This window comes from Dermacentor andersoni, chromosome 9, assembly GCF_023375885.2.
Source record: "Dermacentor andersoni chromosome 9, qqDerAnde1_hic_scaffold, whole genome shotgun sequence".
Taxonomy (NCBI): domain Eukaryota; kingdom Metazoa; phylum Arthropoda; class Arachnida; order Ixodida; family Ixodidae; genus Dermacentor; species Dermacentor andersoni.
Window position 1 is genome coordinate 28,760,132 of NC_092822.1, and position 26,319 is coordinate 28,786,450.

Sequence of the window (26,319 nt, forward strand, 5' to 3'; positions counted from 1 at the left end):
TCCGTTGCTTCTGTCTTGCGGCAGCTTCACCCATTGGCACGGGAATGTACTGTCGAGAGCAAAAGTATGGAGACCAAGGCATCGGGCGAAAAATTTGGATTTGTTCTGCTAAAGCCATGCAAACTGGAATCGTCATAATGAATTACATTAGCTGAACAGGCACACGTAAGCTGTGCCACTTGATTTTAACTTTCGGACTATAGGCTATGAAGAAAAAATATTTTTTTGTGTCGCCTGGGTGGTCTCCACACTATTTCTCGTCGTTATACTCATGAGAAAGAAAAGACAAATAAAATATATATGTATATATTTATCTTGCTTCCTCTGCACATGTTGCTGGGACACCAAACAGACAAAAAAAAAAGTTAACAAAAGAACAGCAACAAACAGAAAAGCATTCTTATCAGTTACTCAAGCAGTTGTGATACGATAGCATTATGGTGCCCCACATTCGATGATTATCCATCAACATCCACATGAACGTCCATTCCCTCCCACGGTTATCTGTGAACTGTTGCAACCTCGAACTGATGCTGCTAATATATTCCTAAATGCCGTATTTTCTCGACTATTGTCCACACCTGGTGCATTGGCTGAAGGAGTGAATTTTTGCTTGAAGCAAGGAATTCTTTGAGTAAGAAATTCACCTTGCAAAAGCCTAAGCTGAAAGTGAATGTCAAAAAGTGCATAACTAGTGCTATGTACGTGTAATGGTACAATAAGTGATACCCTTTGGCCCTATTGCAGGTGGCGGGAGGCAATGGAAGAGGCAACAAAACTCAGCTGAGACAGCGATCACTGCGAAGGAGTGACAGAAATATGAACGCAGCAGCCACCATGCTTCGTGAGAGGAGATGCCCGGTCCAGCCGCGAGTCAGAGACAGTTTTGAACACTGTAGAACTACGTTCGGGAGTTCCAGCTGCAACTCACTGTCCAGCAACCAGCCCGGGAGAGCCTTTCATAATCTCTGGGTGAAAAAAAAAATGCCGTGCCGAGTGCCTTATCCACTTACCTTGTCTCTGCCGCAAAAGTTGTAATCTCATTCTACAAAATAAGTGCCAGCCGGTCGTTGTTGTGCCTTACAATCGAACCGACATGCCGTCCACGTGGAAAGAAGGCGTGCCCACGCCTGGCGAGGCATCTGAAGATACTACTAGTAGCTGCTTGCAGGAAAATCAAATGGTCCTTCTTTCATGCATGTCATTTTGTGTGTGCACTTTTGTACGTGTGTGTGTTAAGACTCGGAAAATGCCCTGACGTGTGGGGACGTCTTCACCTTTGCTCTTATTACTTATCTGCCTCTTTTCGATACATTTTCATTTCTCCTTGTAGGTTCCTCGTGCAACACCTAACATGTCATGTTAGTGTATTGTGCCATTCCCTAGGCTCGCTTCTTAATTTATTGCTGCCATTGCTGCAAAATGTCACGTTGCCTCTTTAGCTCGTGCAGCCCTCCTAGCCCTGTTTACTCCTCGTACAAAGTTTTATACTTCAACGTGTTTCGCAGTACGCACTGATTCTTTGTGCGATTATGTGGAGTTAAATGCTCCTTATGTGTGTGTGTTTTTTTTTTCTAGACTGTTGATCCTGTGTGGAGCCCAAGTTTCAAATTAAGCGAATTTGTGACCGACCGTAATGCGTAATGAAGCATGTCACTTTTTAAGAGAACTTTCAGTATCAGCAACCTTGTCAAATAGATTCTTCTCCAGTTACAGGTTGATTGCATTCGAAGGATATGTAGGTGTAAGGAAACATTCGGAACACATCCGTGTTTCACTCCAAGCTCTGTGATGAAGTCTTGCTTCAGAAACCATGTTGCCAAACGAATGCGTAAATTCCTCAGGTGCATATGACTGTTTCATAGTCACTTTGAGGCCACACTAATTGCTTTGCGTGTGGTCATCACTGTGCAGTTTTATCGTGATCAATGTAATTTTACGAGAAAGGGGCTCTGCTGCATGGTTTTTTTACTGCCTTGCACTGCGTCTGAAAGGTGGAGGCTCTTATTGATTGTTGTTATGAATAGCTGTGAACCACTCCGTGCCTTTTTTGCATTGGACGAGCTAAAACATGCAGGCAGAGCTGTGATTGCCACTGTGCCTTTTTTTTTACATACAACTTAACAGGATGCCATGCGAATCCAAGTTGTTAGGGCTGCGTGCAATCAAAACGAGGAGGGCAGTTGTTGATCCTTTTCCAACTAGTTTGAATGTTCTATCTTTTCATAGTATATAAGATAAATATATATATATTTGCTTTGTAAATAAAACAGTTGCCAACAGATGTGTTCTCACTTTATTGTGAAGCCAAGCCTGCCTTCCTGATTCTGCAGAAAATTCATATTTGTTTCCGAAGATGTGCTTCCAAAAACAGTAACAAAGAATGTGATCAATACTACTAATCTTGTGTTTTAATCTTTTTGGTTCTGTCGAGCTGCAAGAATTCGCCGAGTTTATTACTGAACCGTGGAAATGTGCTTGGCAGGTTCTTCAAATTAGATATCGTCCAGAACAAAAACTGACCTATATTTGATGATCAATTGTCGCAGTGTATTCGAAATCCCGGGCTCCTTATTCTAATAATGATCCACCGTGCTGAGTGACCAATTTCAGCGGCATGTGAACTAGTGGTGGACGATGGAAACAAGAACAAAACAAAAAAAAAAACGATAAAGGAAAACAAAATGCTACGAGATCCGGGACTTAAAAACATCACGCGATCTGAACCAGCTGATAAGTTGCTCGATGCGTTGGGCAGAGCTGGTTTTCAGAAATGCCGCACGTTTTAAAAAAGGTAGGTACGCATTTCCGAGGTCGGTAAATCATCGGCGTGCCATTCTGCGATGTATTGAGGCGTGCCACGCCGCATCCAGTTCGTGGTGGCTTTTAAGGCCCAAAGTCGGGAAGCCATTCGATACGCCGACGAAACCGTACCCACCATTATTGCTGCGCGTTTTAGCAGCTGGCTGTCGATACGCGTAGGTTTCGGATTGCGCTTCGAAGTCGGGCTAGCTATTTTCTCCGTCTCGGGGAGCTTGAGACGCCTGCGTAGGGGCGCAAGGACATGCTGGATTCCACGAAACGCGTACGTGCGATGCAAATCGCCAGTAAGAGAAAAAAAGACTGCGTTCGTAACGGAACAAAGAAGTCACGTGAGGTGTTTGTTTACATGCACCAGCTGATCGGAGAGCTACGGGCAACACTGAGTGAGACTGGGCGGGGCTTCGCTCCTTCTCCCACAGAGAAAGGCAGAGGGCCCCTCGCAACTTCATCGTCTTGTTAACGCGCGTATTTGTGCCTCTCGAACTTAACGTCGTCGCCAGGTTGGCAGCTCCCGAAAATTCCGGACGGGGGGATAAATCGGGCACGTCATATGCGTCGGAGTGACGCTAAACCCACGCGTGGAAGCCAGGCAAGGACCCAAGGACCGTTTCGCTTCTTCGTGTTTAGCTTTCTCTTCCCCCCCTAAAGAAAAAAAAAGACTGGCATGTTCACGTGACGTCTACGTCACGTGCGGTGTTGCAGCAGAGCAGTCCAGCCAGCCACCAGCAGCCAGCAGTTCGCCATTGTGAGCCGAAGCATTGAGTACCACTCGGCAAGCGCTGGTAACCGCGCGGGTCCGCAGGCGGTTTTTCTATCGCAGCTTCCTGCCGTGAGGTAAGACAAGAAGATGTCTTCTCCAAGCGCTGGGAAGAGGCGTATGGATACCGACGTCATTAAACTGTATCCTTTCCTTGCTGCTGAAATGCGTCAAGAGCGAATGGGAAAAAATGCGATACCCAGCGCGCTTCACACCCTGGAGCGTTGCATTGCATTGCTTGGTCGCGTTTCGCTCGGTGTTGGATTGGTTTGGAGGGGGGGGGGGGGGGGGGGGGAGCGAAATGTGCGTGTTTGGCACCCAGTGCGTGGCTTGTTTGGAAACCGACACAGCGCGCAAGAAGCCCCGACTGACGATGCGGGGACGGCAACTACACGCTCGATACTTGTCCTAGGTGAGTCTCGTCGTTAAGGACACAGGCTGCTGCGATCGCCGTATTGTTGCTTCGCTTGGCATGTTTCTCAGCTGGTCTAATCAGGTTTGAGGGCACGCTGGTGTGATCGGACTCTCTTTGTTGCTGCACGAGTGCCCACTGTTCGCTGCGGTACCAATCGCTACGCGCTCTTGATTGCCTCACGCTGTGTGTGTGTGTTAACGGTTTAAAAAGTACCCAACCAAAAGTGTGGCCCGTGACCTCCAGGTGATTTGAGCAACCCTTTCGACCACGCACGCCCCGACGCGCTGCCTGTTTCCAGGCGCACGTTCGCGACTGCTGGTGTTGCGGTTGTGTATGCATGTTTTTTTTTTTTTGTTGGGCCTCCTGGGAAGGTTGGGGGGGGGGGGGGGGGGGGGGGGGGGCTAGCCGACGATGGTTTTATGACTGTCCAAACGCAAACATCTGGACGCGTCCTCTCGCTCGCTCGTTTAATCGACGCTTATTTTCACGTTACGTCGTGACGAGCAGAGGCAGCGACGGGGAATTTTCCCAGCCAAGAAAAATATATGTATATTACGGGTTCTTTTGCTGTCCTCTGATCAGCTGCTGCGACAAAAGCGCACACCCCGTTGCGAGCCTGCGTTTATGACCTCCTTTTTGTAAACGACTTCTTCTTTCACTGGTTCCAGGTTGTTGCAGCCTTCTGCGTTGCTTGCGCCCCCCCCCCCTTTTTTTTTTTCTTGGGTGTTCCGGAGAGGTTACGGAGGCAGGTTTTTTACCTTGGTCATGACATCCGAACGCGCGGCCGACCGTCCGCTGCAGCTGTTCGTTAGGCGCTCGCATGCCCGCTTCGTAGTGCGTGACGTTTTCTCGACGTGTTCAGTGTCGTCTTGGCAGTTCTTGGGAGCTAGAGCGTCGCGCTTTTAGAGCGGCGGAAACATTTCCGTCTATCCGCACGCACTACCCCAGTTATGTGTTCTGGCTCTTACCTGCCCCGAGGCGAAGCCAGCTAATTTGTATCGCATGGTGTGTGCAACGTCGGCTATGCGTCGATGTAGGTTTCGCTTCTCGTAATTCGCTCGTGTTTTTTTCTGCCTGGTCCAATTGTCTGTATACGTGTGCGTAGTAACCTGCGTAAAACAAAAAACAAAAGATTCCCCTCAGTCTACGTCTTGTTCCGTAATCAAAAAGAAAAAAGCGTTTGAAGAGCTTTTGTTGCGAATGCAAATTTTGCGACATTAAGTGGCTCGCCTTGTGGACATCGGCTCCAAGTATTTGCATGAAGAAGCGCGTTCGACAGCCGACTTTTTTACCGGCCTGAGGCGATTGAGTCACGTTCGTCTGTGCCTCGTTTGTTTGTGCCACCCAGTGGAAAAAAAAAATAGAAAAAGGATGACGGCAGCCCAGGCGGCGTAGGCGTACAATCCCCTCGGCGATAAGGACGTTAAAAACGGGAGAAACAGAAGTGTCCGTCACATCTGGCGGTGCACCAAGACGCGCGACTGCGAACGACATTGCGTCGTAGCGCGCGTTCCGCAACGACCACCTACGGTTTCTTCCTAGGCGCGTGGTTTGGCTGCTATCCCTGTCTCGCCAGTTAGTCTGGCTTTGAACTGGCAAACCTTTATTAGATTGTAGCTCTTTCTCGATGAACAACTCCTAGTATAGGTCATTCTGAAACCTTGCGCTACACAAAAACGGGGACAAAGAAATATGCACAAGGACGAGCGCATTTGTAGATATGTCATCATCCGATATGTGCGACTTATTTTTTTTGCCGAGCTTCTAGCCGAGTTTGACTTTATCGTACGCAAATATACTTTGGTTGCTTGTCTTTCGATGTCTAAAATTGAAATATAAGCAGTACATTTCGTAATAGTGTAGTATTGGGCGTGTTAATTTGCACCAGCTGGTGTGCCCATCAGGTTTCTTTTACTTGCCGCCGAAGCAGCTGTTTGCACTCTTGGAGATATCCTAATCCCATATCTGTTCTTATCTTTGTTCATGGCAGCTGTTGTGGTCTTGCTGATAAATGCATTTGCAGTAGCCTGTCACGCCACAGAACAACACTGCTTTGCTTGCAAATAACCCTGCGTAAATTTTGTGCTCATATTCTGTGAAATATTGTTAATTAACATATGAGAAGCCTCATATAAAACATCTCTTCTGCCCAGCCTAATCTTTTATTGCTACTTAGCAGCAAGCCTGTTTTCGCATCTGGAGTTTCGGGGGGTCAGTTCCCAAAGTTGTCAATTGCCACTTTGCAGGTAGAATTTGTTGCACTTGTGTGCACTTGTGTCAAGTTAGTGCAAGGCTTGTGAAGGCAGTGCGGAATTCACATGATGCACTCAACTGCTGTTTAGCTTGTGGCTGGAAGGCTGCACTTTGATCAAATGTGTAATCCTCCTTTATAGGCCTAGTGCACATGACATAGGGACACGGATAAAAATGCTTAATTTCTATCCAGACCTTCCTTAATATGATGCTGGGTATTAGCTGCTCTGTTAGCCGAAAAGGTTATTTCTCACAGCACTTTCATGAAACTATACAATGCTGAAGAGGTAAGCAACTGGAGGATTAATCTTGAACTGTAGTGCATAAGAAATTCAAACTGAGGAAGAATATAGCTCACAGTAGACTCTAATTGTGCAGCTGTTTCTGGTAAATGAACATTGTTTCCTGCATTCACGGGCCAGCTTTGTGCAGTGTGTATTCTCTCTGCTTTCATGTTTGTTGGCACTCAGCTGTGTGGGATGTTTGTCATTCAACTTGACTGCTCAACTGCTTGGCATATTTGCTGCTGAAAACATTCACGTAAAAACTGAATGCCAAGACGGAGGCACTAGATGACTTTATTGCACCTGCACCCGCCTTGGTTGCTCAGTGGCTATGGTGTTGGGCTGCTGAGCACGAGGTCGCGGGATCGAACCCCTGCCACGGCGGCCACATTTCGATGGGGGCGAAATGCGAAAACACCCGTGTGCTTAGATTTAGGTGCACGTTAAAGAACCCCAGGTGGTCGAAATTTCCGGAGACCTCCACTACGGCGTGCCTCATAATCAGAAAGTGGTTTTGGCACGTAAAACCTCATAATTAGTATTATTATTTACTGCACCTGCTCCCATTGCTTGGTGACCACCTTGGATGAAATGGGCTGTTTAGTTTCTCTGATGAATCTCAAAAATTGCACAACTTGGTATTGATTTCATCAGGGATGCAAATGACGGTGTGCCACTTCTCAGCTAACACATTTGTACCTTTGAAAAGGTTAGTCGTACCTGCAAATTTTCAGGTAACTATGAGAAATGCTTGCTTTTTGCCGAATGCACTGATACCTGGGTGATTGTGCACTGTTCCTAATATACTAGCAATACAGGTGCCCAACCGAACAGCTAAACACAGTGTCATGCAATTATTTAACGTAGGTACAGCTGTATCAACATATTGTGAAGGTCAGATTATTAAGTCGTGAAAGTAAAGCTATTGACACGTATACTACTTGAAGCTCACTGGTGCCTTTGTTGTCAGTACAGTCAAGCCTTGTCTTCATGGAGTCGAGTACAGCACAAAATGCCTATACCCGTGTCACACGGGCGTTTGGAAGGCCTTCCAACCGATAGTCAGTTGACTCAAAGGTCAAGTTTGAGCTGCTACACGGGCGGTTTCGAAGGCCGCCGAGTCAATAGTCTATCAAGTCAACGGAGCACCTTACAACTCTATTGAAATCTCGATGTCCTTTGAGCAACGGAAACGGAAACAGCGCGAACATGCCCTCTCGTTCACAGTGTGCTCGTACTCACTGTTAGAAAGAACAAATCAAACCAGAATGCTCTAAAATACTATATATGAGTGTTATTAATTATTCAATAAAGTATTTTTGCCACTTTATATGTCCGAACTGCACATACTCTCGACAACAGCGACGCAAACGTTGCCGCAGTTTCGCTACTCAAGAACTTGGAAACTAAACATATATGTATAGCAATGTATGAACAATTTTTTGAGATGTATAAACAAACATAAAAGAAATTATAGTGCTTTTAAGTAGTTTTAATGTTGTTTAACATTTCGTGACATGAAAACGAAAACAAAGCTCCGTAGCGCCACACAATTTTGCAAGAAACACCTGAACCACTCAGTGGCCTTTCAAAAGTGCCGTGTAGCAGCGTGACAACTCCTTTGAGTCGATGGAGTTGTGGCGTTTCGAAGGCCGTCGACTGAAAGGCCTTCCAAATGTGCCCGTGTGACACAGGTATTAGTTATATCTGTTATTCGTTGCATGCCAATATTGATGAAAAGCATTTGATTTAGATAATTTTATCCATGTTCATTGTATTGAAGTGCGACTGTATTTAGCTTCAGCAGTGAAGACCGCTCTTGGAAGAGCATTTTTAAAATTAGGGGTGCTCCCAGTAGCAGCTTGTACGTTTTCTCAATCAATGCTATCACTGGCCCGTAATATAGCACTGTTTAAGCACCTTGACATGAAGCCCAGCATTGAAAGCAAGCACGAAGTCACCATTCTCGGAGGGCTGAATGAATTCTGCGTCAAGTTCTACGGCCCTAAAGCAAGTGAGTTCAACATGCATTCTTTCGCTCCATTTCATTTGCAATGTCTCAATTTTGCTGCGACTGAGGCAGAACTGCCAACGATTGGAGTTTGTTTCTGTGTTTTATTCACATATGGACAAGTTGGGAGCTGTTAGTTGTAAATAATATTCCTGTTGAGGATGCATAGAAAACAGTTTGGGCATGCAACATAGTGTGCTTCAAGAAAACTGCCTTTGTTATTATTTTGAACCTTTTCAAAAGTCACAGGAGTTACTCATACTTTGCAATCACTTCAATTAATTTGATGTTGGATAATCCGAAAATTAATTCTGAATGTCTCTAGTATAAGTATAGAGTTTAACGGAGGTAGACTTTATTTGGACCATTGTGCAGTTTCAGTAATGCCCTTGGTCTTGGCTGTCCTGTCTTCAGAAGTTGGGAAGGTCCTTGTTATATTATAAGCCACATTGCCTGCAATGAATGAAGCTTTGTGTGTGCTGCGTTTGTGCAGCTTGTGGTCTTTAGTTCTTGCATTTCCGCAAGTTCTTGCTTCTTTCCCTTACGCCAGCTGTGGTAGTCAAGTGGCTTTAGAATTGTGCTGCCGAGTTCGAGGTTGCGGGTTCGATTTTGGCCGCAGTGGGTGCATTTTGATGGGGGCAGAGTTAAAAAAAAATGTTCGTGAGCATGGTCAAGATTAATCCGTGGTCTCCCACTATGGCGTGCCTCATAGGATTGGGGTTGTCACACAAGAAAAAAGACAGTTTGCTTTTATCTTTGTACAGTTATTGTTGACATGAGCCAGTCCAGCAGAGTTGGTCTTATGGTCTTAGAGCTATTTAGAGCTTTAGGTGGATATCTTTGTTCTCGTTTGGCTACAAAACTTTTTTCAGTATTTACAAAATTAAGTTCCTTGTCTATCTAAATAAACATGTTCGCAACATAGTGTGCATGGTATAGCATGCATGGGAAGACAAGCTTAATTGGTTGCTGTTGGCTTTGTCTTCACCTCTGAGCAGCACTTACTGATTGCACAGTAATAACAAACTTTGCCAAATGGCTACAGATTACTGCTGTACTGCTCCAAGTGTTCCAAAAAGACACATTTTTCTGCTCCGAAACTGCTCCAAAATGCTGGTGTGGCTGCTCCTAAGCTGCTCCAGAGTGACTTTTCTGCTCCAAAAATTGCTGGCTGGATCACCTGGCTGGATCACCACTGAGTAAAAAAAAAAAGGCTCTGTGCAGGCTCTTGCCATCTGTGTAGCATGCTGCCATGCAAAGAGGAATCTTCCCAGTGAACAGGAAGATCTAACACTGTAGCCAGGGCCTTCACATAACTGTTCATGGTAAACAAGGGAAGGTAATCAAGAGTCACTGGAGTCTGCCAAGTTCTAGTGGGCTCCGAAGTTGCAGACTTTGGGAAGCGCGCACTTAACATTGCCTTGTGTGTTCTGCCTTGCAGCACCTTATGAGGGAGGTGTCTGGAAAGTCAGGGTTGACCTACCAGAGAAGTACCCTTTCAAGTCGCCATCAATAGGTGAGCTTGGCCTTCTTTCTGCTGTGGGAAGTTGCCCGCTTTGAACATCTAGTGGCATTTCTTACAGCGAAAGGAGTGGGTGTCTCATTGTAGCATTCACACTACAGCCGGATGGATGGCAATCTTGCTTTATGTGAAACTTCATTTATCTTGTAGATTTTTACAGAACTTATTGGAATAGGAGCAAAAGAAAAAACTTAAGTGTTGCAGATGTGGCAGTCCAGCCACTGTACTGTCCTTTCCTGAACAGCTTGAAGCACGTCACTGTTACAGTACTGTTACACTTAACTTCACGCTAAGTTTACTAGAACATCTGTTGCCATCATTCAACCACCGTGGGAACCATCACAGGTTGAGCATGAATTTCTCTTATTGGATATTGTTTCATTGGCAGCATTTGCTGTTCTTTGTGGCTAAGTTGTGTTCTTTCTCCACATTGTTTCTTTACACCAGTGAAGTGTTTTAGCATTCAGTTAACTCAGCACACTTCCTTAGTGGCTGAGGTGTTTTGCTGCCAAGCGCAGGGCTGTGGTTTTGGTTTCCAGCCCCTGCTGCTGCATTCTGATGACAGTGAAATGGAAGATTTGCTAGTAAGCTGCATCATGTAAAAGGAACCCAGGTGACCATGATAAACATGGAGCCCTCGCCACTGGGGCATCTCGCATGTCTTGCTTTGCGATGCTCATTCCCATAGCTCAATCTGCGTTCACAGTTGTTTTGAGTTTCATGGCAGCCACTTTAGTAGTGCCAGGTATAGGCAGGGAAGAAGTTTTCCTGGAGCAACATGATGATGACATAGCCGTTTCATTTGGGTGACCGCATAGATGGGTTAAGCCAAAAAGAAACCAAAGCCGATTTGACGTCCCTGCTCTTGGCATTCACCATAGCAATGGTGAATGCATAAACGGCTTTTTCATGAGCTCAAAGCTGCCAGTTCACATGCTTCCTGTAGGCTTGAATGTGCTCACAGTTTTAAAAAAAATGGAGCCATGGCAGTTGATCTTGGGGTGCATCGGCATGCATGTGATTTGTTTATGCACTGTAGATGTTCTTACCGCTCTTTCAGCAATCTTGTCGGCTTTCTGCTCAACTTCTGTAAGAAAGCTCGGAATACTAGGAACATCTGTGTCATTGCTGATTTTGTTTCTGTTGCGAGTTGGTAATGGGAATGCTTATCCATTGTTCGCATGATTTTCTTTTTCTCACCAGGCTTCATGAACAAGATTTATCACCCAAACATCGATGAAGTGTAAGTGTCTTTATTTTTGACCATTTCGAGAATGGGGACTGTTAAAATTGACAAAATTGGGCAAGCAGTTGCAAACATGCGAGACTGGTCACGTGTATGCAGCTTGTACTGTCATGGTTCAGTGCCTGGCATGGCATCTTTTCTTGACTTGAGAAAGGTTGCATTTGTGCAGAAGTTAATTGTACGCCTTTCATTGATAGTGTGCACGCACGTTTGTTCTTAGCTGTGCAGTCGTATTAAAAGTGAATGTTTGACAGAACCTCATTTGTTTGAGAAGAGCTATGTAAAGGAGACTGAATAAGCTCCAAAACAAAAGCTTTTTGATTTGCCACCTGTTGCCTAGGAACGAGGGCTACTTGAGAAAGGATGCTGAGCTGTCAAGCTACGAATGAGTCAGTCGGTTATGTGTTCGTTCACTGATGAGTGTGCTAATCCACTACGCTAGGAGGGCCTCTGCTCTTCCTTTTTAAATGCACATCTGTGCCACAGGGCAAGTGGCATGAAAATTAGAGAAAAAAAAAAAGAATTGTGCACTCAATTTTAGTCAGTCGGGCTCTTTTCTCAAATTTGAGATTCAGGTCAATAATTGAAAAAGAAAACAAAAACATTATGCATGGCTCAGCTATCACAAACGCCAGAGACCAGCGGAGCTGGGGGAAGCCCAGCAAGAGTTAGACTAAGTGTACAGTTTGGCACTACTTTACTATCGCTCAGAATTTATTCACGATGTTCTGTGTAGTATCTTGCAGAACTCAATCAGCCGTGTTTGCAAGCTTCAGAATCTTCTCTCCTCTTGTGACGCCTTGCTTAAGCGTCCCTAGCTCGCGCTTCAGGATCAGAGCTCTGCTGATGCTTCCATTCACGATCAGCTTCTTGGTGGCCCTCCGGTCGAGCGGCTTCTTCCTCAGGAGTCCTGACAGTAGGCTTAGCCATTGCTAAGCAAATGCCACGTCACTTCTTTTTTTCCACTGCGAGAAAGGGGACTGCCAAAGCGTGCACGCGGATTTTTATCGAAGAGCAATGACGTCGCACCACCTGTGCCCCCACGGCGCCGCTCCTTCTCCCTCGCTAGGCGCCACCAACCCTCTCCGCATCGCTATGCTGCGCGATCCTGTTTTTATACTTTGCTTTCACTCTCTCAGCTCTCTCTCCCCTAGCTCAGCAAAGCTGTAGACGTCAAGGGAAACCCAGCGAGGTTCTAATAGCCCCACTATAGAAAACTTCTCATTGGACTTTCATAGGTCGTTTTGATTAGACTAGTCATATAGTTTCCGTAGTGCTGTCTCTGTCCTGAGTGGCTATTGGTGTCATTGCACGTCAGTTTGCCTTGTGCTGTGATAAGTTTTTTAAATTGCCAGTGGCTCAGATATCTGTGTACGTTGCCTCATTGCTCTTGTGGAATGGTGGTGGTATGGTTGTGGTTTTGCTTTGTCTAGTGCTGGCGAGTTTATCTGAAAGTGCAAACTGAAATTTATTTGCATGAGATGTCATGGTGATTCTGAGATGGAGTGTAACAATGCTAAATGGATGGAATGCAAAACATCAAAATTAATACAGAACCTTCCACGGCAGCGTCTCTCATAGTTCATGCGTTGCTTCAGAATGTTGGAAGTACACTGAAAAGAAACACTATATCAACTTATATTGATAAAGTACTCACTGAAAACTATTTTTGTTAATTTTGTGGTAATGAAGTTCATTACCAAAAGAGAAAATAAAGTTAAAAGATTAATATACAAATTTTTTTTCAGCGTTATGTCATTGTGATGTCGTGGCTCTCAAAGCATTTTTCATATTTAGGCAGTTGCAACGGTAAAAATTTTTCAAAACTTGCCACATCAAGTCCCTGGCACCTTTTGAACACAATGTAGTCAGTCATTATTGACAAAAAATTAACTAGGCCCAATCAGGCACAGTCAAAATGCAACACGTCATGATGGCCTGGTTTGGGACCTTGAATGTGGCATTGCCAGAAGTCTTTTGTGTTTGCTTCTTTCCTGGCTTATCAAGTCTCCTCACACTTTGAGTGGCCTATTTGCTACTGTAGAATGGTAACTTACTAATACTGCTCAAGCTATTTTTCTTGTTAGAGTCTCTTTATAAACTCAAGTCAGCCTATTATAGTAATCCTAAGAGTACGATTAGTGTTTCTTACATCTGTTTTTCTTCCCACCTGTAGGTCTGGCACTGTGTGCCTGGACGTCATCAACCAAGCCTGGACGGCACTTTATGGTGAGTGACGGCAATGACCAGGCATTTTCACTAGCCGCTGAATCTCGGCACTACGTTCAAGCCAGCACACAGAAAAGCGCAGGAAGTTCAAAAGCACCTTAATTTCAACAAGATTCCCAAAAGTTCAAACGTTCAAAAATATGGTATGCATAACGAAACTGAAATGATGTATGCTTGACTTGTGGTGCTGTTTGCCAATCCATTAGACAATTGTGTGGCTGCTGCTGTGACAAAAGCTCATGCAATCTTGCAGTCAGTGATCAAAATTATAGTATCTCTAAAAAAGGTCCTCAGACCGGTTGTTGAAGGTCGAATGCTTCCACAACAAAATTATATATATAGTGAGGGATTCCACATGTCCTCAGCCAAATTCTCATCTTTCATATCTATCGCCTACCTGCTATCCAGTGAACTTTAAATTAACAAAAAAATCACTTGGGCATGACACCAAGAGGAAGAGGGGGGGGGGGGTTCTTACAGCACTCATTTTTGTGTAGAACACCACAAACTGAGAAGCAGCACATTGTTAATATAAAAGGAGCGCAGTGACTTTTTCAGCCAGTTTGGTGTTGCTGATTTCACCTGCTGTAGGAATTTGAAGAAACTTGCTTGTCGCAGGTACTAGCGTAGTATTCTCAGGCCATCGAAAGGCTTCCAGCGGAACATTCAGTCCGACAAGCAGAACTTTTCCGAAAAAAACAAAAAATCTAAAGTTGTGAAAGCAACACTAATTTAGAAAATTTACAGAAAATACAGAAAAACGGCATCACCGTAACATAAGCACTATTTGTGCAATGCAAAATGGCAGGCAACATCAAAACAGTCAATAAAAAAAAATGAATTGAAAGAAAAACTAAAGACAGAAGCAAATACACACGGAATGATGCACGTAAACATCACGCGAAGATCATTGTATTTCAGGGTAATACAACTGCGAGGGAAAGCATATCAAATTGTGAAAGCCCGCAATTCAAAGTGCAGAAAACAAGAAAGAAATAACACGGCAGACAATAAACTCAAAACAATAAAAAATAGCACGCAGGTTAGCAGATCATGAAAAGTGTGTGAGCTCCATGAGATTTGTCCAGAAAAATAAATATAAACATAAGACATGCATGGAATTTATGCGCTACAAATGAATGAAGATGCTTGAGATGATATAGAAGGCTACAGGGAAAAAATTAAGGCGCAAGGAAAAATGGAGACGCAGAAGGACCAGAGGGCTCAGACGGCAAATTGTTCGACCAATTGACTGTGAAATTTGTCATGGTTGGATTGGGAAGTGGTGTTATCCGGCAGAGCGTTCAATAGGAGGATAGCATGAGGCAGAGCTGAAGAATTGACTGATACAGTCCGTTAGATACAGTCCCCGATCGAAAGTCCCAGCCAGCACCCGTACTTTATATGGGACCATATGTTCATTATACAAACCTAAAATTTCCATTTACTGGATCATTCAAAATGGAGCAATCGACACGCATGACCTCTATGGTGATTCCAATATGACCCCTTTAATGGCAGCATCTGTCTCGGTGGAGCTTAGGGAACAGTGAACGCATTGAACACACATCTCCCATTGGAACACTCCTAGTATTTTCAACCTGCCCTAGGAATATTTTCAAGCAATGACAGTGGCTCACAATCTGATTACAGTATTTCCCTGGTTCCAACATGGACCTTTTATTTGCCCAAGAAATTGGGTCGAGAATTGCCTGTGTGTGGTGAAATCAAATGTGAAATCAAAACTGCGTTCGCGGCGTTTGTATGCTTTAACCCATAACATGGCTGTATTGCATGCGAAACTGGCTTGTAGGAAACCTTGTAGGAAAGCCAACTTTAGTAAACTGGACGCCATTATAAAAAATAAGGATTCTTAAATTTTTACTTTGTGTAGGAACTTCAGTGTCATTTCTATGTTAGCTTTCTACTTTTTACCCATAGAAAGTGGGTGCACATGTGATTTGAGGGCGTGGTTTGGCATTTTTTCATCTTGTTTAATTCAACTTGCCAGATAATTCAATCAGTTTCGTCAGTTCCGTGGGAGTCAAATTAATGAAATTTGACTGTACTTATTTATATGAGCCAGTCTTGGTTTTGGTTCACAGGGAGTGTGTGTGTTGCGATGTTGCAGTATACTTGGTCCCTCCATTTTTGTGATAACTGCAGCTGCCGCGTGTGAGCACAACCAGAAGGAGCACGTGCAGTACTCACACATATTTTTTTCACGTTCAGCCTTGTCATACCTAGCCTAATTGGAGCACAACAAATTTTGCTCTGTGTCACGTGTCAGTGACTCCAGGTCCGGTGTTTTGAGGCCAATTTTAGCATCAAGGTAATGTCTTGGGTGCGTTTCCAAACCTTCATGCTTGCCACCTTTTTACATGCAAGAAGCGTGCGGTAGAGTTTATAGAGAACTTCGAAAAAATTTGTGTCCGCACTTCCTCAAGCCACCTGTTATATGCAGACCTGTCCAACATCTTCGAGTCGTTCCTGCCGCAGCTGTTGACCTATCCCAACCCCATCGACCCTCTGAATGGTGATGCAGCAGCCATGTACCTGCACAAACCAGAGGAGTACAAGAAGAAAGTACAAGGTGAACATGTGGCACAACCTTGTCTAGTAGTCGCATCCAAGATGTCAAGTAGACCTAATATTTTTAGACTTTAGGAAAGCCCTTTACATAGTACCACATAAGTTCATTTATAAGTTAGAACAGATTGGACTGCCACACTTTCTTGTATGCTGGATCTGTTCATATCTAACAGAGAATAATCAATATGTAGAAATTAATGAACAATTGGACATTCTTCCGGTAACATCTGGGATGCTGCGGAGGAGTGTCCTGGGGCCCCTACTTTAAAAAAAATTATTTTATAATGATATTGTGGATGTAATAGATGGTCCTGTAAAAATTTGCCTATTTTCAGATGACTGCATACCTTTTTATGAGATCTAAAAATGAGTGATGACCAGCTAGTTCTAAACTCAGTCATAAACAACATTCGCTCATGGAGTAAAACTGGGGGAATGGAACTGAATTCGGAGATGTTTGGTAGTCCGTGTAACAAAAAAAGGAAAGCTTCTCTTAATTTCTCCTACTCTATCAATTGTGAACCACTAACTGAATTGATGGAATACAAGTATCTTGACGTCACAGCAACAAATACCTTGAGTTGGAATACCCATATCAATAACACTTAGCCCATCTGCTTTTCGAAAACTAAGCTTGCTCCGTCACAAGCTTAAAGAAGCCCCCACTCATGTAATACAGTTAGCTTATGAGTCATTGATAAGGCCAAAACTGGAATATGATGCGTCATTTGGGACCCATATGCTAAAACTAGCAGCGACACATTGAAAAGTATTCAGAGAAGAGCTGTTTATTTCATTTTCTTAAAGTACAGCTGCAATGACTCTGTCTCAGAATTAGTTGTCTAATGGTTTTAAGACACTACAGTCCTGAAGGAAATTTTTATGCCAGAGGTTTTAATACTTGCTGTTCAATCTTATAATCTGTTTTAAAGTTCTCTCAAGAATCTTTTTCTCTCACTTTGGCTGCTGTGAAATGATGTCACATGAGTATCTAGAACATTGTATTATGCGTTTCTTCCACTTTTAGAACTATAGTTATAATATTGAACTGTTATTGTGTACACATTATTGTGTTCCGAATTCCTTGCCTCTCCTGTTTGGGCGTTCTTGCCTGCAGTATTCGATAAATAAATAAAATAAAATAAAATTTACCTGCCTTGGTAGCTCAGTGGCTACAGTGTTGCACTGCTGAGATTTAGGTTGGGGGTTTGATCCTGGATGCGGTGGCCGCAATTCAGAGGGGGCAGAATTAAAAAAAAAAAAAAAACTCATGTGCTTGGAGTTAGGTGCACATTAATGAACCCTAGGTGATCAAAATTAATCTAGTCTCCTACTACAGCATGCCTCATTATCATATTGTGCTTTTGGCAAACCCCAGAATTTAATTTTAATATGTTTCCGTGCATTGCCTGCTCTGACCTGCAATTGTCGATGCTTTACCCTCGCAGTGACGTGCTTCAGAACATGTCATGTGGAATTGATGGTGGTGCCGATTGATAGATTTATGGAAACTTGACATGTTACCGTATTGAGAAACTCTGGCGAAGGTGTCCATTGTAATTGCATGTCCTATGGAGGCCTTCCTCTGAGATTGTGTGTGTTCTGAAGCATTTACCTGGTTGATTGGATGCTGCCGAGCATTAATGCAAAAGTATGATTACAGCAGGTGTATGTCAGACTTTCTGGTTTAACTGTGTGATGTTTCATGACAAAAGTCATATCAGTACCAATAAGTAAGTCAAAGGGCAGTGGAAGATTATCAGTGGTGTTTGGAAATTTGATATAAAAGTCATCAGTCAGCCAACATCTCAAGAGAATGGCTTTTCGAAGTTTCAGTAACGAAAAACAAGCTAAAATAAATATCAAATTCTGACAATATAAACCGTTTCAAAGAAGCATCAGCCTGCTGCCATCATTGGTGTTGTTGACAGCTTCAATGACCAAAGCACAGTAATACTACAGTCAATTTTTTGGTTAATGCAATCCTGACCGAAGGTCCTGGCTGGCACCCATACCTTTCTATGGGCCGGAACTTCCGTTATTTCGAAAATTGGCCCAAGCTGGATAATATGAACTTGACTTGTCAGCTTCGCCACAATACAGTCACATTTAGTGGAGCATACGTAAATTATTGTGGTGAAGCATATCAAGAATGAAGAAGGATCACTGTCACGAAACATAGTACACGTTTCTTAATTGTACAGGTGCACTTGTGCCATCTCTCATCACAGTACAAGCACCTAGATGCCTAATGAGCATACCGGCAGCCATTCAGAGCTGTTCTCGACCTGTAGTGATTTGAACCCTCACTTCACCCGCCATGCGTGTATTGTATAAAAGACCATTAACGGGACCATGTATACCTTACCTACTTATACGCCTGCGCATGCACCGTGTGCTGAAAAGTGGGGAAAAACCATCTTTGTTTTAGGAAAGCTTGCTATAAGAAATGCAGTAAGATTAAAAAGCTCAGGGAGTTGTTTAAAACCAACTCAGTGAGATGTTTAAAACCAACAAAAGAGCAGGAGTCTGTAGCGCACTACTACGTGCCACAGTGACCTGATCGCAAAAGGGGGATGACGACGCCCAGCACGCTGACGGTGCACGAGCAGTGGAATCGGTGGTTGAGAAATCGAAGGCCAGTGGCGCTTGGTCATGCTCCCTCCTGATTGAGTAGGCTTTGTTAAAATGTAACTTGTGGACACGAGGCACCAGCGTCTGTTAGGTTTTTCTTCACCCACAAATTGGCGACTCTGGACTTCGCGTCATCGCTCTCAGTTCCTGATGCCTCAGCCGCTTCACTGGGCCTGCCGCCGCCAGGAGCTCGAGCCCTACTGTCTTTGCAGTCCACCTTCTGTCCAGCAAGTCATGGCCTCGGGTACTCCTGATCAAGTACTGCTGTCAGTGGTACCACCCCGTGAGCCCGAGGTCTCCGCTCTCAAGCTCCCGAAATTCTTATCGTCCGACTCGGAACTTTGGTTCATTACCATTGAATCCTTGTTCCATCGCCACCATCTAGTTCGCAGTGGACCACGTTCTACTTTGTCATTGGAGTGCTTCCACCTGATACTGCTACGATTGTTGACGGTGTTCTATACTCCCCACCCGTCGACTGCCCCTATGACCACTTAAGGTGACATTCATCCAGTGCACCACGGAAACGGAGCAGGATCGATTACAACTACTTCTTACATTGGAGGAACTCGGTGACCACAAACCTACCAACTTATTGTGTTGCATGCAAGCGTTGGCTGGAGACCTGGCTCCTTCAACCAGCAGCGCATTTCTCGGGGAAATTTTCGTGCGGTGCCTTCCACTACAAGTGCGCATGGATCCTGACCGCGTCTTCATCTTCGAAGCTGTAATCTCTGGCTCAGTTGGCCGACGAGATTATGGATGTCTGTTTTTCTTCCATGGCCATAGTTAATCACCCTCCTGACCGCACAGCGCAGCTGCTGGCAACAGATATGAGCGTCTTCTTGAAGCTAATGAGGAGCTCGCACGGCAAGTAGCGCGACTGACAGCTGAAGTTGCTGCCTTCCGAACACGCCGGCCGCATTCTTCGTCACACACACCCTTACCGCTGCAGTTCTGGTCACTATGGATGCCGTTCTCCTTAGCTGGTACCACCGTCGCTAGGGCTCTCGCGCGAAGTGGTGCCGCCAGCCCTGCTTCCACGTGGAAAAAAGTTGTGCTGAACTCTGATGACGACCGCTGTTCCCGAACCTAGATCCAGTCGCCCTTTTCACGTCGTCGACCACGTTGCCAAAGTCCGCTATCTCGTCAACACTGGCGCCGAGATCTGCGTCCTTCCTCCTACATTGGCTGAGAGCCGCCGTCCTCCCGACTCGCCTCCTCTCACCGCGGTCAATGGATCGATCATCTGGACCTACGGCCAAAAATCGGTGATGCTTGCCATCGGCCTCAGGTGTACCTTTCACCGGATCTTTGTCATTGCGGTTGTATGCCAGCCCATCATTGGAACCGACTTTCTTGGGCTCTACAAGCTCGTCGTCGACATGCGGCGCAGCCGCATCTTGGATCCCAAGACGACCTTAACTGTACAAAGCATTTCCTGTAACGCTCCACCACTCCGGCTTCTCCAGGCGCACATAGATGTCCCCAACCCTTGCTCAGCCGTCCTTGCAGAGTTTCCAGACGTCTTCCAACCCCCCTCCATTGAGTCGTCACGACTGGCCCTCCTTTATTTGCTCGGGCTCGTTGCCTCACGCCGGATTGTCTAGCTGCTGCCAAAGAGGAGTTCGAACACATGCTTGACCTTGGCTTCATTCGTCCCTCCTCCAGCCCTTGGGCCTCGCCGCTCGATATGGTGCCCAAGAAGGCCGGTGACTGGCGCCCCTGCGGCGATTACCATGCTCTCAACAAGGCCACTGTGCTGGACAAGTACACAATGCCTCACATTCAGGATTTTACGTTCACATTGTACAGCTGCACTATTTTTAGCAAGGTTGACCCGATGAAAACCTATCACCAGATTCCTGTGGAACCCTCAGATATTCCCAAGACCACAAATACAACACCCTTTGGGCTGTTCGAATATCTGCGTGTGCCTTTCGGTCCTTGTAATGCGGCCCGGACCATTCAGCATTTCGTTCACCAGGTATTACGTGGCTCAACATGCTGCTTTGCCTTGCTTGACGACACGTCCAGCATGCTGATGGTGCGTGAGTAGTGGAATCGGCGGCTGAGAAATCAAAGGCCAGTGGCGCTTGGTCCTGCTCCCGCCTGATTGAGCAGGCTCTGTTAAAATATAATTTGAAGACACCAGGTGTCTGGTTTTTTTTCACCCACAAGTCTTTATAAAACTCTGAAGGAATGGCCGGTAAACATATTAGGCATCTGGGTGCTCATATTGTGGCTGGAGACAGCACATGTGTGTGTGCAAATTAAAGGGACCCTGAAACGATTTTGACGATTTTGTACAAACATACTGAGTCGTTAGAGTAGGTTCTTCTGATTATTAATTGACGCATCTGAGTGCTCCGCGTAAGGCGTGTAATTTATAAGGTTTTAAAAATGTAAATCGCGGCCGATCACAGCACACTGCTCAGCAGAATTTTCAGCCGCCCCTACCCATATGACGTAAGTCACCCAATCGATGTCGCTAGGGCGAGCTATCCGATTGGCTGCCCAGGACGCGTCATCTATAATTTTTCCACCTTTAGGATGAACAAATGATGTTCGTAATAGTTGGAATGTTAGTTAATTTGCTTCTGTAGTAAAGTAACAGAAAGAGAATGCACAAGAACAATTTTTGACTACACTTGAGCACTTCTGGCACACCACAAGCGTCGTCTGCTTGTGTTACAACGCTCCGTCTTGATGAGAGCTTTGCAGTCAGTGTCTGTTTGTCTTTTCTTGAGCACCATGAATCGACTTTGTTGCATTGTGGACTGCAAGCGTAGCGACTGGCAATATGTCAAGCTGCGACATTGTGTCCCTCTACAAGGCAGCAGACGAGCGGAGTAGCTGCAGTGCATCTGACTGTCGCTATCCGATCGGCGCCAGAATTTGCGCATTTGCAGCTGCCCCTTTACACTGGAGGATTACTACCACAATAGCGTTTTGAGAGTCTGCTATTTGGGTAAACGCAAGCGAGGGGACACGGCCTGGCCGCTTGACCTTGCCATTTCACAGTATGAGCAGAAGCGCAAACGTGAATGATCTGTACGGTGCAGCCACCTGGAGGCACAGAGCTCAACCAAACAGAGTAGCAGTAACCTGAAGTAGATGACACCACGTGCCATCATGACGCAGAGCCAGTGAAGGCAGAGCTTAGCCTCGATCACTCGGCAAACGAGTTGAGAAAATGCATGGCTGTGGAGAAGGATAACTTGTAAACGTCCGTAGCTCTCTTAATATGAGACGCTTCACACAAGTTGTGGTGCGAATGATTAGCTGTACCCTATGCGTCTGCAAAATTTGTCTGGACCGTTTCAGGGGCCCTTTAAGGAACATGTGCTATTTCCCATAACAGTAGTCCCGTTCCCCGCTTGGTATGCTCCATCGCATAATGCAGCCATGTTGTGGCATAGCTAATTTTAGACAAATACTGCCAAATGAATCAACGGCGTGTTTCAGTGTTTTTTCACCTTTTTTTATAGTTAGACCAGTCGGATAATTTGACCAATTTCATCAGTTCCATCGGGAGTGAATTAACGGAAGGCGTCTGTACAGTCGATCGAGGATACTGTCACGTGGTAGTGAGACAAAGAAGTACACGTGTCAATATATTGAAGTTGAAGGGAGTTGCAAAATAGCTTGATATATCAAGAATTCAAAATATAAAACGCCGTACACCCTTATTTTAGTGAAATCGCATTATTAGAAATATCGCATTCGTTTTTCGTGTTATAGTAATGATGACGTTACTATGACATTTCTATAACATTTACACTATTCTCAAATTGCCGCTTTAATGAAGTCAGTTTCTGTCCCAATGAGTTCGTTAAGAAGATTAGCTGTAATTCCTCTCTGAACTTTATTTGAAGACTCCGCATGTCTTGGAGAGTTCGCAGAGATTGTGAAAAGTGCGAATTTGCAGATTTTTTTTTCCAAGGCTGTGCGAAATGCACAAAAGGTTGCTTACTGGTTACACGCAAATGTCACAAGTGAGTCGCACTGCGGAGTGGTCTTCGATTAGACTAATTGCAACACTAATTGTAGCCCGAAAACCATGTGTTGCCTAGATGCGAGACCGCGCATGCCTTGCGCCCGTCAAAGTGCTTGCGTGTTTTTATTTGGGATAAGGTAAAAATGGACGCAAACCAGCCTGTATGTATCTGTGCCAGGCCACCATTAGTGCATTTGCTTGCACTGTTAAACTGCGCATGAATGTGCCTTGCCGTTTAAATACCTATGCCGTTTAAATGGCTGATGGTCATATGTTGGCATTGAGTCAACCAAGCAGAGTGTTCTATCAGGTAATGGTTTTGGGACCGGCTTCTTTTTGAAACCAGTCGCCCTCGCTTCTCGTCTGCAAGCCTGCCCGTCTCTTCTTGCTTGCCGCCTGGTGTTTGGTGTCTTGCGGTTCTTTCATTCTCAACCCTTGGTCGCCGGCATCTGTGTCGGTGACTGCTGACACTACACAAATTATGTTAGATTCAAAAGTGGCTCTCAGCTTGCAGAACATCAGTCTATTCCTACTCCTATGTAACCCTGCGAGTACGAACGAAGCACATTAAGCGCAGACTGCGGGCCAGTGAATTGCACAGCAATGAGTCTCCCACATTGGTGCTGTGATGGCAGGCACTTCAGCAATGTGTGAATTCCAAACTGTGATGTAAAAATCTGTCCAAGTAGGGGTTGGAGTTAAGTTCGTTCTGGCTCCTCGCGGAACCTGAAAATGCTGTTTGCGTAGAACCCTGGTTCTACAAGACAGAACAGGCGGCGCAGGCATCTCCAGATCCACGCTTTGTTGTGGAACACATACCGGACTGAGAGGCCTTTCGCCTTCTTGAAGCAGAGTGGTGATCTGCTCTTGCTGCCGTTTACTTCAGCCATCAATATGCACAGCTAGCAAAACTGAGTGCCCTGCTCACTTTTTCTCCATGACATGTTCTGCCCTTTAGGTTAAGTCTTGTTTGATACCATATGCCAAAACAGTGCTGTTTCGAATTCGTTGGCATTAAATATTTCAGACAGTGCGAGAGGTGACCGTGTCCCCGTTGGAAGTTCACTGTACAGGAGTTCGATACAAGCACAGCACTATACTTTTGCATAGGATTTCCAAGGGGATATTATGGTATAAAAAATACATTTGAGCTTGATACAGCATGAGAAGTGACTGTGTCCCCATTAGTTTAGCGAACGGGAGTTTAATATCTGCATAGTACAGTGCTGTACTTTTGCATGGTATTTCCAAGAGGACATTACGATAGACAAAAGTATATCCGTGTTTGATATAGCCAGGATCAACTGTGCTGTTGTTTTTGTGTTTCACAACCATGTTAACTTAGCGTTCGTGCACATAACTTTCTCTAGACAAATAGTCTACGTTGAAAAATGTTGACTTAAATACATCAGCAGTCTGGTTTTCAACCTTCTTTACGAGCACTACTATATTTACTCGAATCTAACATGCACCTTTTTTCAGTGAAAAGGGGTCCGAATATTGCCTCTGCATTAGTCAGGTACAAAATCGTAACAGAGTTGGCGGCGTTGGCAACCGCCTATTGTCGGAGCCTCCAGACGCTGCGTCATCGCCGTCACCATCACAAAATGGCAACAGAAGACATTTTCCCGACAGTTGCTGTGGTTTCATTTTGTGTTTGACCACAATGTGGAGCAGTATTCTCGGTCAATAACTTTCATAGGTGCGAGATTTCATGTGACTAGGCACCGGATGCGTCGGTGCATACGGCTGCCAGCATTTTTGGCGCTGTGGCGAGCTCACTATTTGCGCATAGTGCCAGGAACACTGTGGGCTGCATGTTTCGAGTTCGATGCAGAGACTCGCAAAATGATAGTCTCTAAGAATGATTGCTCTAGAATACCGCCTCTGTGTGCTTGGTATCTGTGGCCGCTGAAGTGCAAATGGTAGTGACGCACCACTTTCATTGCAAATGTGGGGTGCCTGCTGTATTTCCACTTTATAAATCAGTGGTATATTACGTTCAGATTCATTATTATTTTCTTACTTAAAACATGCTCGAATTGGGTGTACATTAGAGTCGGGTAAATAAAGTACTTTTCAAGGCTGCGCATTTAGATCATGTGAAAAAAACCTCAAGTACAATGATGGCTTGTTGTCTTTCCGTGACCCTATCATGCTGACGTGAATGTTCCATTTCACGTGCAGAGTACGTCAAGAGGTTTGCCACGGAGGAGGCGTTGCGGGAGCAGGACAATGAGTCGTCGAGCAGCGAGAGTTCCATGAGTGATTTCTCGGATGACGAGACCAAAGACATGGAGCTGTAAGACTTCATGCATCTGTCTGCCCGACAAAATCTGCGGACACACACACACCACTCACACACAACAGAAAGCGCAGAGGCCGGGAGAAGAACGAGACAAGACACAAGAGCTGTCATCGCCTTTTTCCTTTCTCTCTCACCTCTGCTACTGGAGCGCCATCTTCTCACGTTCCCGACCATCCCCTCCCCAGGCCACTGCACATCCTCCGCATCAGATTGTCGCCTCCGTAACCACCACTGTCCGTTTTTCTTCTTGCACCTGCATAGTTTGCAAGAGAAGGACTCGGCCGCTACAGCGCAGGGAAGTGGCATGTGTTACCCTGAATTCAATTCTGTGGCCGTGTGCATCTTTTTTTCCCCCTCCTTCTGTCCACCTCCCTGCCAGCGAGATGTGCCAAGACGGTGACCGTGTGGCGGGACTTTCTCTGCTCCCTGTGCAAAAGTGTTGCGTCTCGTCATGTTTCTCGCGCATGTGCTGCCTTGCTGTCGTCGTGGTGGTCCCTGCGCCCTCCTCGTTACTGGCTTCGTCGGCTGGTGAGAGAAGTGCCAGCTGAGCCGGGGATGCACGTGTGTGTGTGTGTGCGTATGTGTCGCGTCTCTCGCGTGGACGTGCTCGTGTCTCACTCTCGCCCCTTCTGCATGCCTGTAGCTGTGGCAAGAGAACGTCCTGCTTCTCGATCGGTCATTTTTACCTCGTTTTTTTTTTTCACGCGCGCACTGTGTTCGTGCTTCTTTCAAGGCCCGCAAATTCGGTCGATCGCTTTCGGGGGATGTCTTGTTTGGCGTGCGCCGATTGGCTGAGCTTGCAGAAGTGAATGTGATGAAAGGAGCGGCACACCTTTCATTAGTGTCATTCTCGCATCGCAGAGGTCCTGGCTGCGTGCTTAATTTTGCGCAACGCAAAAGTTGGGAATACCCCTGAAACGTTTGGTTTGAGAATTGGGTTCCCGCTGTCATGCGTGTAGTCTGTAACGTTTTATTGACTAGCGTTCAGCAAGATAAGCTGAGCAGCAATTCGAGAAGGAGAGAGCTCGTTTTAGAGAACGCTTTCTTTTTCAGTTCTATTGCGTTGTATGTTCTCGGTAGCCTACCGTCTTTTTGAGCGCTTTTCCCCACAAACCTTCAAATGACAGGTTTGCCTTCGAGGACGAAGGCAGTTCTATTAGCTGAGCATGTTTGACGTTGAAAAGTTCAGTAACATTGTCCTTCTCTTCGTCAGTTTTTCTTTCATTGCTGCACGAATATATTGTC

At 45.3% G+C, this 26,319-nt stretch overlaps 2 protein-coding genes across 5 annotated transcripts in view; both read left to right on the plus strand.

The window, feature by feature from the left end:
- The window catches only part of LOC126527367 (uncharacterized), a 52,128-nt gene extending 49,844 nt beyond the window's left edge, over positions 1 to 2,284 (plus strand). For both annotated transcript variants that reach the window (XM_050175174.3, XM_050175172.2), the window contains exon 18: positions 748 to 2,284. In XM_050175174.3, coding sequence (XP_050031131.1) covers positions 748 to 787 — 40 coding nt within the window. In that variant the 3' untranslated portion in view covers positions 788 to 2,284. The remainder of the gene's footprint in view (positions 1 to 747) is intronic.
- Positions 2,285 to 3,248: 964 nt separating this feature from the next.
- The window catches only part of UbcE2H (ubiquitin conjugating enzyme E2H), a 38,927-nt gene continuing 15,856 nt past the window's right edge, over positions 3,249 to 26,319 (plus strand). The window contains exons 1-7 of one of the 3 annotated variants that reach the window (XM_055068698.2): positions 3,249 to 3,723; positions 8,470 to 8,546; positions 9,985 to 10,059; positions 11,269 to 11,308; positions 13,488 to 13,540; positions 16,005 to 16,133; positions 24,954 to 25,068. In XM_055068698.2, the coding sequence (XP_054924673.1) occupies positions 3,671 to 3,723; positions 8,470 to 8,546; positions 9,985 to 10,059; positions 11,269 to 11,308; positions 13,488 to 13,540; positions 16,005 to 16,133; positions 24,954 to 25,068 (542 nt within the window). In that variant the 5' untranslated portion in view covers positions 3,249 to 3,670. The remainder of the gene's footprint in view (positions 3,724 to 8,469; positions 8,547 to 9,984; positions 10,060 to 11,268; positions 11,309 to 13,487; positions 13,541 to 16,004; positions 16,134 to 24,953; positions 25,069 to 26,319) is intronic. The other 2 variants (XM_055068699.2, XM_050175195.3) reach the window with 2 other exon arrangements.